General features: G+C 40.9%; 2 protein-coding genes across 4 annotated transcripts; one reads left to right on the plus strand and one right to left on the minus strand.

Moving 5' to 3' along the window:
* Positions 1–57: 57 nt before the first annotated feature.
* On the minus strand, positions 58–2,114 carry lipt1 (lipoyltransferase 1). The gene is made up of 4 exons (XM_047355626.1): positions 2,026–2,114; positions 1,109–1,656; positions 820–1,041; positions 58–729 (listed from the first exon to the last, which is right to left on the minus strand). The coding sequence occupies exons 2-4, from the start codon at positions 1,626–1,628 to the stop codon at positions 317–319; spliced, it is 1,155 nt and encodes a 384-aa protein (XP_047211582.1). The 5' UTR covers positions 1,629–1,656; positions 2,026–2,114; the 3' UTR covers positions 58–316.
* Positions 2,115–4,590: 2,476 nt separating this feature from the next.
* Positions 4,591–14,077, plus strand: LOC124861867 (transcriptional-regulating factor 1-like). Of its 3 annotated transcripts, XR_007036779.1 has the most exons (15): positions 4,591–4,663; positions 6,620–6,851; positions 6,951–7,409; positions 7,497–8,273; positions 8,394–8,440; positions 8,516–8,624; positions 8,856–9,174; positions 9,251–9,326; positions 9,399–9,538; positions 9,620–9,723; positions 10,766–10,817; positions 10,927–11,012; positions 11,216–11,329; positions 13,448–13,569; positions 13,938–14,077. XR_007036779.1 is itself a non-coding variant. In XM_047355817.1 (14 exons), the coding sequence occupies exons 2-14, from the start codon at positions 6,684–6,686 to the stop codon at positions 13,481–13,483; spliced, it is 2,487 nt and encodes an 828-aa protein (XP_047211773.1). In that variant the 5' UTR covers positions 4,591–4,663; positions 6,620–6,683; the 3' UTR covers positions 13,484–13,827. The 3 variants fall into 3 exon arrangements, 2 of the variants coding, with proteins under 2 accessions (XP_047211773.1, XP_047211774.1); XM_047355817.1 differs by lacking the exon at positions 13,938–14,077 and having other exon boundaries at positions 13,448–13,827; XM_047355818.1 differs by lacking the exon at positions 13,938–14,077 and having other exon boundaries at positions 6,620–6,846; positions 13,448–13,827.
* The last annotated feature ends 198 nt before the right edge of the window (positions 14,078–14,275 follow it).

The following is a 14,275-nucleotide window of genomic DNA, read 5'->3' on the forward strand; positions in this document are numbered from 1 at the left end:
TTTAAATTAAGCCTTGATTATTTTTAATTCTGTTTTTAGTGTAAGAAAAAAAAATGCCCAGATGTAAAGTTTGTCTTTATTATCAAATATATTTCCACTTAAGTTATTTATCTGTTTAAACATAAAACAACAACACAGAATAAATCCTAAGCTCCAGTTTAGTGTGATACACAATAAAGTTAAGGCACTTCTTCATTGTTGTTTTAATGTTTGCCTCCTGGTTAAAACATTTTAAATTCCTTCTTAACTGAAGCTTCTTTTGTCTCTAGCTCCTGTAATCAACATAGCAGCCTGCAGGGGACAACAGTCCTCTGCTTTAACCCATCACAGCCAGCAGGACCTCACAGAGGTTACACAGCCGTCTGTGTAGCTGTCCGCTCTCAGATCGCAGGAAGACAGTAAGAGCTGCAGCTGCTCTGTGAGGACAGAACCGTTCTCCAAGCAGAACCTCACTCAGTGTGCTGCTAAGCCGTAAGGGAAGCCAGTTCGCTGGTATGTCCATCCTGCAGCTCTCCACCAGGCCATTTTTCACCTCCATGTGTAGATAAGCAGAGCAGCCAGCGGCAAGCTGCTTATCCCTCAGCTCCAGCTGTGTCTCCACCCTGAATTTTGGCGTCTTCCCAAAGGTCCACTCCCAGCTGCGCAACTCTGCCTCCATGTTGCCCACACCGGGAAACAGAGACTCATCGGATGGGCTGACAGGGGTTAATGCAGACGTGAGGCCAAACTCTGAGGGTCAGAGCAGGAGAAGACAGAAGAACATCAATGCATTAACCAGTCCTCACAGAATTTATCCTAACACCACAGAAAACGAAGCACCTGAATTGTACTGCTGCACCAAAGCCTCTAGCAGCTCCTCCCACTGCAAGGAAGGGGCGTGGTCTGTCAAGTTGGCAACAGGTGAGGGGACGCTGGGTGTGGCGTTGCTCTGTATACCAGTACAGGAGGGGCGGAGCAAAGAGGAGAGGGCGGAGCGATCAGCAGAATGAAGGAGAGTACAGTGGTGGTAAGAGGACTTCCTGCTGAGCCTGGACGCAGTCCCTGTAAATAACTACAACGTAAAACAATAATATTACCCAGCAGGTGCTCTCTGGGGGCGTCAGCCTACCTGAGATCTTATAGTGTCCATTCAGTAAAATGTCAAATCTGTCTGTGGCCTGGACATCTAGGTCGGGGCAGACTCTCCTCAGGGCCTCCGTGACCACCTTCAGGTTCCTCTGACGGTCGTATGCTTTCTTGGAGGCGAAGAAAGTCAGGTTGAGGTTCCCGAGGTCATGGTAGACCGTTCCACCCCCGCTGCGTCTTCGGGCAAGAGGGATCATGGCCCTTCTCATAGCTGGCATGTTGCACTCCGTCCATGGGTTCTGATGGCGCCCGATGACAATGGCAGGTCTGTTCCTCCACAGCAGGAGGATGCTGCGCTGCTGCAGGTCCAGGTGGGCGTCGATCCAATCCTCCAGAGCCAGGTTCTGGAACACATCAGTGGACTGAGATTGCAGGACCAGCCCAGAGCTACTGCTGCTGGAAGGGTCCTTGAAGAAACAGCTGGAACTGGTCCAGGCCTGCTGGATTCCAGTTCCAGCTCTCAGAAGATAAAACCTCCTTCTGAGGTGGAACAGCATCATCATGGGCCTCAAAGTTTCTGCTTCATCACGTCTGCAATCAGTTCAAATACCATAGATCACAAACAAGTCCGAATTTATTAAATATATTAATTGTAGGTGGTAAGGAAAACCACATAAAATCTCAAATCAGGGTTTCTTTTTTTAAAACATATGACTATGCATTTTACTTAATTTTTATTTTGTATCATTAATATTTATTTAATTGTGCTAAACCGAGCTGAGGACACTAGCTCCACCTTCTCTGAACTCCGACAGAAACATTAGCATTAGCATTGGTCTCGTCCTCTTCCGGTTTCTACAGTAAACCAGATAAACGTTGTTATTAAGTTCACTGTGTAAAATACACTTTAAAACGAGATTATATATATGGCTGTAAACAAAACTGAAAAGATCTGCTCACCTGCACAGGAGAGACACTGCCTCTGAACACCAGCGGTGTCCGTTAGCCTAACAAAACAACTTCCGCTCCAACCCTCCAGAATAAAAGCCGGACCATTATGCGCTTGTGGAAAATAATTTAATGTATAAAAATAACTGTCATGGTGAAAATGTTGATATTTTCAAATTATATTTTCACAAATTTGAATTTTTTTTTGTCTTCTCATTAGCTCTTTGGTTTTCCCTCTTTTGTTTCATGCTACAAGCATCTATATACATCTGTAAAACTGTAAAAACAAAACTGAAACTGTAAAAAACAAACAAAAAAAACTAATTTGTATAAAGAATGCTGCTAATTCTTATAATTCTTTTTAATAATCTCTTCATGGTTATGTTTTGAAACATGCAACAGTGTTGTTTCTATTTCATTTACTAATTTTCTGGTCTTTTCATTTTATAAAAGCCTTTTAATGTCAATACTTTCTTTTTCCATCAATAACACTAAATGTGGTGCTCATTGTCAGTTATATTTTCACTTAAATTTTTAGATTAATGTTTTAAAGTCTGTACTCCTCACTTTTTCAAAAGTCTTTTGATTACAATTGTCATTTTTTGTTAAAATGATTTGTACACTGGCAATCCGTCTTTAATTCTTCTATTGTCCTGGATGTAAACATTTTGGGATAACTCCAGCAAAGGTTATTAAATTAATAAATAAATCTGACGTGACATAAAATATATCTACGATTTTTGCTACCAACTGTACCATTTAAAGCAAACTATAGATTTGATTATATTTAGTGAATGCTAATGGATAAACCCAGAGTTAATAATGAGGTTTTCACCATTTATCCTCATGTGTTGGAAATTTGTCTCAAAGTGCTTTAGCATGTTTCTTTTTTTACCGCTAAAGTATCACTTTAACTTGTTTGTAATACATATTTTTATTTGGATGGTCTGTTTATAATTGCTGCTATTTTAATAAAACTTTATATTCGGACATATTATTAAAAATTTAAATATGACTGGAAATTCGCATTGTTAAATTAAAGCGTCAGTGCTCTTATTCTGAAATAAAGTAGTCTGAAACACCGGGGATTCTGTTTAGTCCGTTCCTGCGAAGTTCCCGGAGTTGACCTTCCTCTTAAATGGCAAATGTTCCGCTTGGGAGATTTTGCTTATATCTAAACTTGTTCTGTTAGGTTTTTCCTATGTTTTTCGTTTTTTATTATCTTCCTCTATGTAAAATAAGTCAACATAGTAAGACGGATAATAAAAAATAAACATATACATGTATATACACATACATACACATACACACACATACACACACACCCAATGTGCAAGCGAAGGAGCAGAAGGAACCATCATGGACAGACAAGCCCTGGCATGGTACGGTAAAGTTGTGGCAAATATTAAGAAGTCCAATCAATGGTTAGAGTGGGATGGACTGAAGAATAATACAGAGGCACTAATCATGGCAGCACAGCAACATGCACTCAGCACAGCAAGTTAGGGTGTCCCACAACAGACAGGGCCCAAGATGCAGACTATTCCAAGATGAAACAGTTCAACACATAAAAACTGGTTGCAGGTGGTGGCAGGTAAAGTGTAGATGGAACACCCTAACCAGGTGGTGGGAATACTGTACGGGAAAGTATTTATGAATGGGATAGAAGTAGGGCTAAGATCCTGTGGAACTTCCAAACCACAAACAGTTGATAGCTAACCAACCAGTCATTGTGGTGGGAGACAAGCCAGAAAGCTGTGCAGTAATGATAGGTGTAGCAATCCCAAACAACAGCAATATCAAGATGAAAGAACATGAGAAGCTCGAGAAATACCAGGGGCTAAACATGGAAATAGAGATGTTGTGGAGGGTCAAGGCCTGTGCCAGTGGTCAACGTTGCACCTAGAGCTGTAACCTCTCCAACTGGGAGAGTAGCTACAACAGCTTTCAAGAACAAACTCTGAGATCTTACAGAAAAGTGCAGTCCAAGGATCAGCTGAAACAGACAGAAGACCTGAGCTTGAAGTGAAACCGCATGAGTGGATGGAATGAATATACGTATAACTTATATACGTATACGTATTTAAAGTCATGTTCATTGAATTAGGATTTGTGTTCAGATGAGGCTCGTTTGTCAGATTAAAAGTTCAGCAGGTAAGAAACAAACCTTTCATTAAGTGCACATTAAAAATGTTTTTATTATTGATCTGATGTTATTTTTTATTTATTTTAAATGCCATATTTTCATTTCCTGGAAGCAGAATCATCATAAATGACAGAAATAAAGGCATTAAAACATCAGTCTGGGTAAAATCATTTTTTACTCAGTGATGGAGTTACTGGAATAAATTAATTTATCAAAAATATTCACACACACACACACACACACACACACACGCACATGTATATGTATATATATATATATATATATATATATATATATATATAGTTTTATTTGAGTCTCTACTTTATTTTTGAGATAGCTGATCTCTAAATTCGTCATCATGAGGAAGAAGCTCAGAGTCTAATGAGTCGACCAGAGAGAGGAAGAACATGTGACCACTTCCTGATAACACACAAGCACACAAAACCAGACTCACACAAACCGAGTCGAGCCGGAGTCAGTAAGTCGGAGTCAGTGATGTTTCAGGTGAGAAACGCTAATTCAGACTTTATGATCATGTCAACGTCTCCATTTATGTTCTAGGTGCTTTTTAATCAAGATGTTGTATGGTTTGTTTCATAAAATATCAGATTAGTCCACATCTTAAACAGTTTTAAAATCTACAAAAGCTTGTTCCTTCGGAAATTCTGACTGTAACAAGTTATTTAATCAGCTTGCCTTCAAAACGAGTCACAAACGTCTAAAATGTGGTTGTAAAACTAATAAAACTATCAGAGGTTTTCAAAAAATGCAGTGTTACGTTTTAAAAAGTTGAAATTGTTGCAGAGAAGGAAGCTGGATTTGATAATTTCTGGGTGTGTATTCATAGTTGTGTCCTGTTATCACACGTTCACACTTAGTCATACAGATATATGCAGCTTCTGTGTGGTCTGTACATCAGCACTAATTAAAGATCTGCTCTTATAAAGTCCCTACAGATGTTAGAAACGCTGTAGCATTTAGACGAATGTCCATCAAATCTCGTTAAACGTTTTTGATTCCACTTCGCCAATTTGCGAAATGCTGTTCTTCACTTGTTGGTGCCCATTTGGACTCAAAACAAGTCTAACATTTAGACCTTAAGATTTTAATTTCTTCATTTATTTATCGTATTTAACAGTTTTTTCTTAAATGTGCTTGCTTTCCAAAAAAACGCCAGTTCAGATCCCAGAAAACTACCCACAGCTGGGGGAGGACAGTAATGACCCTCAGTTGTCCAAATAGATACCATATTGAAACAGAGTTGTACACTTTGAGATTTAAAACTTTTAGATACAACAATTTAATAAACCACAAGTGCCCATATAGGAACGATAAGGAGTTTGAGATGTCCATGAATGGAATAATAAAGCTTTCAGGCATCCACACAGAAAGGGAAAGAGCTTTAGAGCCTGGTGATTTCAGCAGCAAAGTCCCCTAAGCAGGGTTTAGAAACATTAAAACAGTTTAACATATTTCTTTACAGACTAAAGTTGGCACAGCAGGGTTGGATGTTCTTAATCTCCAGTGTCTGGGAGTTAGCCTGAAGACGGTCGACGTGGCTGGACTGCTAGAGCAAAACTGTGTGGTGTTGCTGGGCTTCTACTGAGTAGGTGAATGTAGAAAAAGAGCGGAAGCCAGTAGATGTTACCAAATATAGGTTTGGGTTTGTTGGAGGCGTAGGTGCTGAGCTGGTTGCTGGGATGTGGTGGAAGACTGGTTAAAGGTCCTCGGACAGAGAGCTTAGTCAGACTGGTGGTGGTGAACTTGGATGGACGGACATCTTGTTGAAGCATATTTAGCAGCAATTATTCTAGTTAGAGTTTTTCTGTCTGATTTTATCAGTCTCCTACATCGTCGTGGAGAATTTTACTTTCCATCATTGCTTAATTACCTGCATGACCCCATTAGGGCCAAGCTTTCTCCAATCGTTGCATTGTGCTTCCTGGTTAAACATGTCTTCTTTGGTCTCATCTGTCCATAGAACATTGGTCCAGAAATCTCGTAGATCGTTTAGATGAAGCTTTTGAAGTTCTGCTATTCAGTTTAGTTGATTTCTAGACTCAGTTCACCACAAAGGTCACCTTAACGCAATGTTTTAGAAAAAAAAGGTCCAAATAATTTTTAAACCAGATTAAACTGAGCTGAGATTTGGTGCCATATTGTTTTTAGAGAAGAGGTTTTCTCCTTCAACTCTACCACATAAGTTTTCTTTGATTAGTTTTTTTCTACTTGTTCTGTCATGAACCTTAACCTTTAACCTGCTAACTGAGGGCTGTGGAGTTTGAAATGGAGCTTTGGGTTTTTTGCTGTTTGCCGGACTGCATGCTCTGGTCTCATGGTAAATTTCCTTGGAAGATTTGCTGCTGTCTGAAATGTTTTTCACCCTAATCTTTCTCTCTGTACAATGACGGACTACATATAATTTGGAAAAGGCCTCAAATGTCCCCTTTTCCTCTACAGATTCTGCTGAGGATGATATCCAAAACATCACCTATTGCTCATGTAACCATGTAAATACCCATACATGTACTCAGGATCCACAGCTGTGTGTGTGCACGAAAACATGTCTGATTTGTGGACATATCCGGCAGCTTCTTCTCCTTCCATCATACATCAGTCCTCTCGGTCCAACTCTCTTCCTCCTTTCGCCACCTCCTTATTCAGGAACCATGGAAGCCTTTCTCCTGGCAAGGTTCCTGTTTCATCAACCAATATATACAATTACTATTTTCAACAGATTTCATACTTTTCAAGCATTTGCTTACATCCAAATATATGTGTTTTTTTCTAGGTGACCTCCCCTCATATATATCCACCCCAGAATACCTCCCCTCATATGTGCCCGTCACAGGTAACCTCACCACACGTCGGACTACAGACCCAGGCATCCTTGTTTCAGTTTCCCCAATCCCAAATGACCTCCACACACCTCACACAGCCCCAAGTAACCTCCTCCCACCTTTCACCACAAATGGAGTTGTCCCCCTCACACCTCTTCTATCAGCCCCAGATAACCTCTCCTCACCTCCCTTCAGTCCAGGTCAACTCAACCTATCACCTTGGTTCTCCTCAAGTGAACTCCCCACTCCTCCACAGTCCTCACATTGCCTCCCCTCACCTTACTCCCCAACCTCAGCACTTCCTCTACAACCAAAATCCTGATCCAGAATTAGATTATGCAGACTGGAACAAGTGTGAGGCCTCCTCAGATCTTTCATGTTATCTCAACGGAAGCAGTTTTTCCTACCAGGTAAGAATAATCACGTTTCTAAGCCAGCAAACCCACCAATGACTCTAACAGTGTCCTGATAAATTGTTTGTTTCTGACCTGAAACAGAATCAGTCGCCATCCTCCCTGGATATCCATCTTCAGAACCAGTACAATACCAGTGACACCCCCCATGCAGATGAAATGGAGAGAACAAACAAAGCCTATAGCACTCACACAATTCATGCCAGTGGCATGTTGGATCAGAGTGACCCAGCTGGTCAAGCCCAGCACACATGGGACTCTATGTCACCAACCTTGTCCCAGGTGCAGTGCATTCCTCTAGGGTCCACATCTGCAGGAGATGCCATGGGGAGATGGAGCTCTATTGAGGTGAGCTCATCCCATACCGAGGACTTTCCCAACAACCAGTTCTACCATGAAAGTTACCATGGAAGCAACACCCAGCAGCCCTTCTGTAGCCCAACAACCCCTGGTCCAAGTCCTCATTACCCTCAAACCCCAGCTGTCTCCAGTCCTGGTCCTCAAATGCATCCCAGGACAGACCGGACAGGTTGTCCTAAACAAATGTCCAAACAGGGGAACAGAGATCCCTCCGCAGGTCTTTCACTGAATGACACCAGCAGCTACTTTCAATCCTCAGACAAAGCTCAGCAACATCCTCACCAGAGAACCCAACATCACCTACAGAGTCAAGGTGAACTGGCTGAGGAGGTAGCAGTCGGCAGCCTTGAAACCAGCTTCTCCGCTCAGGAAAGAGGGCAACCTAGCAGTAGTTCTGGTCTGACCCAGGGCCTCTCTGCTGGTCAGAGCTGTAAGGAGGAGTGTGGAGGAGGAAGAAGAGGACCAAGAAAAGGGAATGAAAGCCAACCAGACTGGAACTGGGTTTGTTATGATGTTGTTTAATGTCTTGAAAATGAAAGAAGATGCGTGCAAACAATGAGAAAAGAGATAGGAGCAGATGCATTAATATGTTGAAATTGTGTTTTCCCTAATGATTTTTAGGTGAAACAGCTGCCGCCTTTAAGAGCCACTGGACTTCTGGACTCTAGGTAGCCTAAATGTCATTTGATGGCAACTGCCATGTCAAAAATTGGGGAAAATTGCATGTTGTGTTTCTGAAACAGGTGCCGACTCCTGTGTACAGTGTGTAACCGCGACTTTAAGAGTTTGCCAGCATTAAATGGTCACATGCGATCTCACAGTGGCTTCAGATCACCGACACGGCTGAAAAAGGTCCACACTATGTTTGATTTATTCTTTTTAACACAAGGGGTCATAGTTGCAACATTTCAACATAGTTTTAGTGTTACCATTTGGGACTTAAGTTCACACTTAGGTCCCAAAATGTAATTTGTAGAAATGCATGTAATTATAACTAAAGTTTAAACTCTAGTGGCCAAATTTAAGAGCAGTTTAAAAAGTTTAGGCTGTTGATTTTAATTTCTCTGTCCTTGCTATCTTTAGGATATCTCCCCACGCACTAAAAGCCCAGTGTCTATTGTGATGCCAGTCTCGGTGCCTGTCCAAACCAGAGGAATGTCTGGGAAAGGCTACATCCCCACTCCATCCAGCAGGGGAGCTCTGCTCTACCGCAGCCTAATGCATCTGAAGGAGCAGGAAGACTTTGGCTCTACGGGCAACCAGGACAGTGACATGGTTACAAAGGCCAATTTAGGTCACTACACCCCTCCTCCGATGCTATGCCCTGAGAGAACTGGGCCAGGACTGTACTGCTCCCTCACCATCAGGAGGCAGCAGAGAGCAGAGATGATTCAGCTACATAGTAAGTCCTGAAAAAGACAGAGCAGTGATACTGAGTGGACAACATGCAGAGTTAAGACATGTCTCTTGATTGACAGATAATTTAGCTGATCCTGTTGCTTTGGCAACAGCCTGTCCTTCACCCGAACAGCTAGCATCAGGAAACATCAAACCGTACGTATTTAACCTCTGAAGTAATTGTTTTGGTAAAAATGTCACTTACCAACTGTGTGCTGGCAATCACAGGCATATTAATTTTGGGAAGAGCTCCCAGGCTGAGATCCCACCTTTACGAACTAAAAAACATGCCCGGTCTGACTCCCACAATGCCCTGTTGCTGTGGACACCGTTTGATGAGCTGGAGCGTCCCGTCAATCAGCAAAGAGGTAGGAAAAATCACAAAGACTTACAGAAATTGTTCCTATGTTTGGTTATTGATTCAAATGTTTGTCATTCTGCTGTTGCAGTGGAGGCTCTGCTAATGATGGCTCGGTCCAGTGTGGTACCAGGAGCCCGGGCCAGTCCAGAGTATGCACTCCAACTGCTATCAGAGTGCAAAGGAGACTTTCTGGTAAAACCTCAGTCTGTTGGCTTTTAGAATGTGTTTTTGTCTGTACACAGGTTTGTAAGTCTTTTCAGAATAGATGTATCTAGATGGACCTTAAGATGAAGACAAGCATCATGCTGTAAAGCATGAATTAGCTGAAGAGGCCTTCTGGGGGCCAACAGAGGTGGAAAACTCTTACCATCTGTGAAGCTGTTAAAGGGCAGCAAAAGGACAGAAACATATAAAAACCCCTGCAAAGACACCCAAACCACAAGAAATTAGGAAAAAAAACAGAAATACATTTTTCCACAAAACAGATGCAAGAAAATAATATAAAAAGATCTAAAACGACCCACATAGTACAAAATACATCAAAACAATAAGAAATGCTGGGACAAATAGCGAAAATAATATAGGTGCACAAATATCCACAAAGACAAAGAAAAAACAGAAGAAAGAGACCCAAAAACACACCACAAAGACAGAAAATCAGGACAAAAGATTGAAAAAACCAAAGGTGCAGAATCCCACAACAAAGGTACAAAAAACACCATTACAAACAGAGTTAAAGGATCATAAATGCATATAAAAACACGACAAAATGACAAAAACATATAGAAATCCAAAAAAAACCAAACACAATAGAAAATCACCACCGCAATAAAAAAGTACTACAAAACATAGATCACAAAAGGAAACCACAAGGATACAAAAACGTTTACAATTAGCGTTTCTTTTGACAGGATATTCAAACACCTACAAAATAACTGCAAAATAACTTTTGTCTGTTAAACTACAAGCCTAACTTTTCTAAAAAAGAAATTAGACTTTATTCTTTCATTTGTTTCTAATTCATTCATTCCTAAAATGAGACAATTAAAAAAACACTCAGAGGTTAGGAGAGAGTAATGTTTTCTATTTACCTAGCTGCCTGTCATTTTTGACAGGTTTTTACCGTAAATTAATGATAATAAATGTTCATTTCTTCTGTTTGTATCATGGTGTTATGGTTGGGCTGGATGTCTGAACATGGCTGATTGTTACCATCACCTGTTCTTTCTCTCAGCTGACGGTGGAGAAGATGTTATCAAACCCTGAAACCTCCACCAAGCAGTCCGGTCAGTTGGTACCCATTCATCAGAACTATACAGCCGCTCACAGTAATGTATGAATAAACTCAGACATACAGCAAACAAATGTTGCATTAAAATCAGCCCTGTTTTGAAGGTGTTTGGTGGAGCCCATCAGAGAAGAAGCTGCTGCTTAAATCCCTGCAGATCCATCACAAAGACTTCAGCAGTATCCAGAGAGCTGTAAGTTTGGACCTTCACCAGGTTGGGGCTCGGTCCGTGGATCCTGGCTTCTGGACTTAATTTAACATCTAATATTAACCAACAAATACAACTTTTGGGATTATCGTCAACTTGGAAAAACAGAAACAGCTGATAGATAACATCACAGGGTTAAATAAATGTTTACTTCAGGAATATCACCTGTTTTGTCTGTACATGTTCAGGTTCGGTCCAAGTCCCTGTCTGAGTGTGTCGAGTATTATTACCTCTGGAAGAAGAAGCTGAGTCTGGGTATAAAGACCCCAACTAACCTGACCATCAGTCTGCCTGAAGCAAATGTAAGAAATGTGTGACGTTTATCCTGATTGACAGTCCAGCAGTTAGTCCCTTCATGACATAATGTAGAAATACTAAACGGAAACACGATGGCTGCTGTTTGGAAGCTAACACAGGCCCAGAGTTAGTGAACATGGTTCAGTTATTAGCTTAATGCTGCTATAGGAAACGATTTTAAACCAGTGAGCATTGATCTACACAACAGTGAAAAGTAGTATACAGTACCAGCACAAAGCTGGTTTCTTGTTTCATCTTGGAACAACACTTGGCAATTCCTGGAGAGTTAACTTTGGACCTTGATCTGATCTCAGGACCTGAGTTCTTGAATTTGTCTCGGGACCTGACTTGGAAGTTCCTAAATTTGAATTTGTCTCGGAAACTAGCTTGGTAGTTCTTGAATTTGTCTCGGGAACTGACTTGGAAGTTCCTAAATTTGAATTTGTCTCGGAAACTAGCTTGGTAGTTCTTGAATTTGTCTCGGGAACTGACTTGAAGGTTCTTGAAATTCTTTCAGGACCTGACTTGGTAGTTCTTGAATTTGTCTCGGGACCTGACTTGGAAGTTCCTAAATTTGAATTTGTCTCGGAAACTAGCTTGGTAGTTCTTGAATTTGTCTCGGGACCTGACTTGGAAGTTCCTAAATTTGAATTTGTCTCGGAAACTAGCTTGGTAGTTCTTGAATTTGTCTCGGGAACTGACTTGAAGGTTCTTGAAATTCTTTCAGGACCTGACTTGGTAGTTCTTGAATTTGTCTCGGGACCTGGCTTGGATGTTTGTATGTAGGCTTGGCTCAAGACTTTGGATCCTTGTAAAATCTTGTTTTGAAACTTGTTCATCTGGTCTTAGCATTGCTGCTGTTGTTTTTGGACCTTAGTTGTAACTTGGGGATCTTTTTTTGAAGTTGTGAATGTTGTCTGTGAAATTATCCTGAACTGCTAGAAATGTCTTCATCAGTCTCAAGGCTTGACTCAGCACTTTAGAAGGTTTTCTGATCTTGACTTGGAAATTGTGTCAGTTTGTCTTAGATCAGAGGTGGACGGCTCCAGGCTTTAGAGGGCTGGTGTCTGACATGTATCAGACATGTCCTTACTCCAGAAAACAAGCATTGGACCTTGAGGACCAGAGTTTTCCACCCCCATCTTAAAATTGGATTTCCTTGTCTTGGGCCCAATTGGTCTAAGTTTGGACACTGACTTGGATCGGTTTGCCTTCTCTTCTGACCCGACTGTAAAAACTTTGATTTAGATCATGGCTCAGGATTTTCTCTTGGCTCTAGCCTTGGGACTTTAGTACCACAGATGACCTTAACATGAGACTTACTGACCTAATCTTTTTGACCTAATTCTGAACTTGGTGGCATGTTGTGGGACCTGACTTAGGCTAGAAAGACTTTTGTGGGAAAAAACGTTACCATGTTAAACCTCAGAAGTTCCTTGAATGCAGAAAATGTCTTGTGTTATCCTGAGTTTTCTTTTTCTGAAAGACAAAAGACTTTCTGAAGTGACGTCCAATCAAACATTTGGAAGAATTTATTCTTGCTGTTGTTTCAGTAAAATGTAAGATGGGGTTTGAGTTCCCATAAAGCTGATTGGTGCAGCGTTTCAGGTCAGTGAACATAAATGAAACTAGAGGCTGAGCAAATGAAAACCACTGAAACCAAATTCCTGTTATCACTCCACATAGACTAGTAACAGAAAACACACTAACTCAAACACACACAGGATGCCCACTTCCTGTCAAAGATGTCAGGCTTTTGAACAAACTGTTACATGACATTTCAAGTAGCCAGCAACTTTCTGTCTGTGTGGTCACACCTCGGTTGACGTTATTTCCATTACACTCATTTAGGTTTCTTCAACAGCTGCACTCTGCTGTCACCTTGATGTTTCCATAAGCATTAAAGAATCTGACTTGGGTTTTATTTTTTCATGAAAAGTTTGTTTAAATCAAGGCAATTACAGAAGAACGAGGTCACTGGTTAGGCCCAAAGGTAGGACAACCGAGGTCCTGAGTTCTTCTGACAAATATGAGTCAGAATTATTAAATATTGAATTGTTTAATCAAGGTTATGTTGATATCTTTACCCACTTCTTTTCCTTTTTTCATATGTCTTTCTTCAGCGTCAAAAAGCGTCACAATCCCAGAAAGCCTCATGAAGCCAGGGACCATCAACCTCTCGGGAGACACACTACTTAACAACATAAACCCACACATGTAGATTTAAAAAAAAACAACGTTATATGTAAGACATTTTCTTCCGGGTTCGTTGCTTAAATGTAGTTCACCTAGGTAATGTGACAATGTTTAAAATGAGAACATCTGTATTTATCCCAGATGAACTATTGTAATCATTAATCAGTTTAAAGGGAAACTTCACCAGAAAGCCTTAGTTTAATGTCAGTGGACTGTAGCAGCTGATATGTGCCATATATATTTCTACAAAGTGGTCTTTTTTTCTGTCATGACAATTTAATAAAGCAGCCACATGTGGACAAACAAGTTTTTTGTTTGAGACTTTGTTCAGATAGATCCACTGGGCTTAAAGCCAGGTATGCTGGGTTAATATTTTCTTCCCTAACCTTCTGAGCCTTTCCTTGGTTTCTTCCTCAGGGGCCTGAATTTAAAAATATCTGTGCTCGTTCCTGCCTGAGTGAAAAATGAAAGAAGAGTAAACATGATACACCTGACTTGCAAATGTATACTGTCCTGCCTTCAAGACCAATTACAACCAAGTCAACAATGGGTCAGAGGTCAACAAGATCCAGGTAAACCCTAAGTCTAGGGACACACGGCCAGCAAGCTCCACCTAAAACCCAAAGTCTTGCCCAACAGCTCCCAGGTCAAAACTAACAAGGCAAAGACTTAATTCTAGGCATTTGCAAGCTAAATAATGATGTCATGGCTTTGTAATTCTCTCATTTGCAACATTTGTATCTATTTGAGGCTCG

This window comes from Girardinichthys multiradiatus, chromosome 24 (assembly GCF_021462225.1).
Source record: "Girardinichthys multiradiatus isolate DD_20200921_A chromosome 24, DD_fGirMul_XY1, whole genome shotgun sequence".
Classification (NCBI taxonomy): domain Eukaryota; kingdom Metazoa; phylum Chordata; class Actinopteri; order Cyprinodontiformes; family Goodeidae; genus Girardinichthys; species Girardinichthys multiradiatus.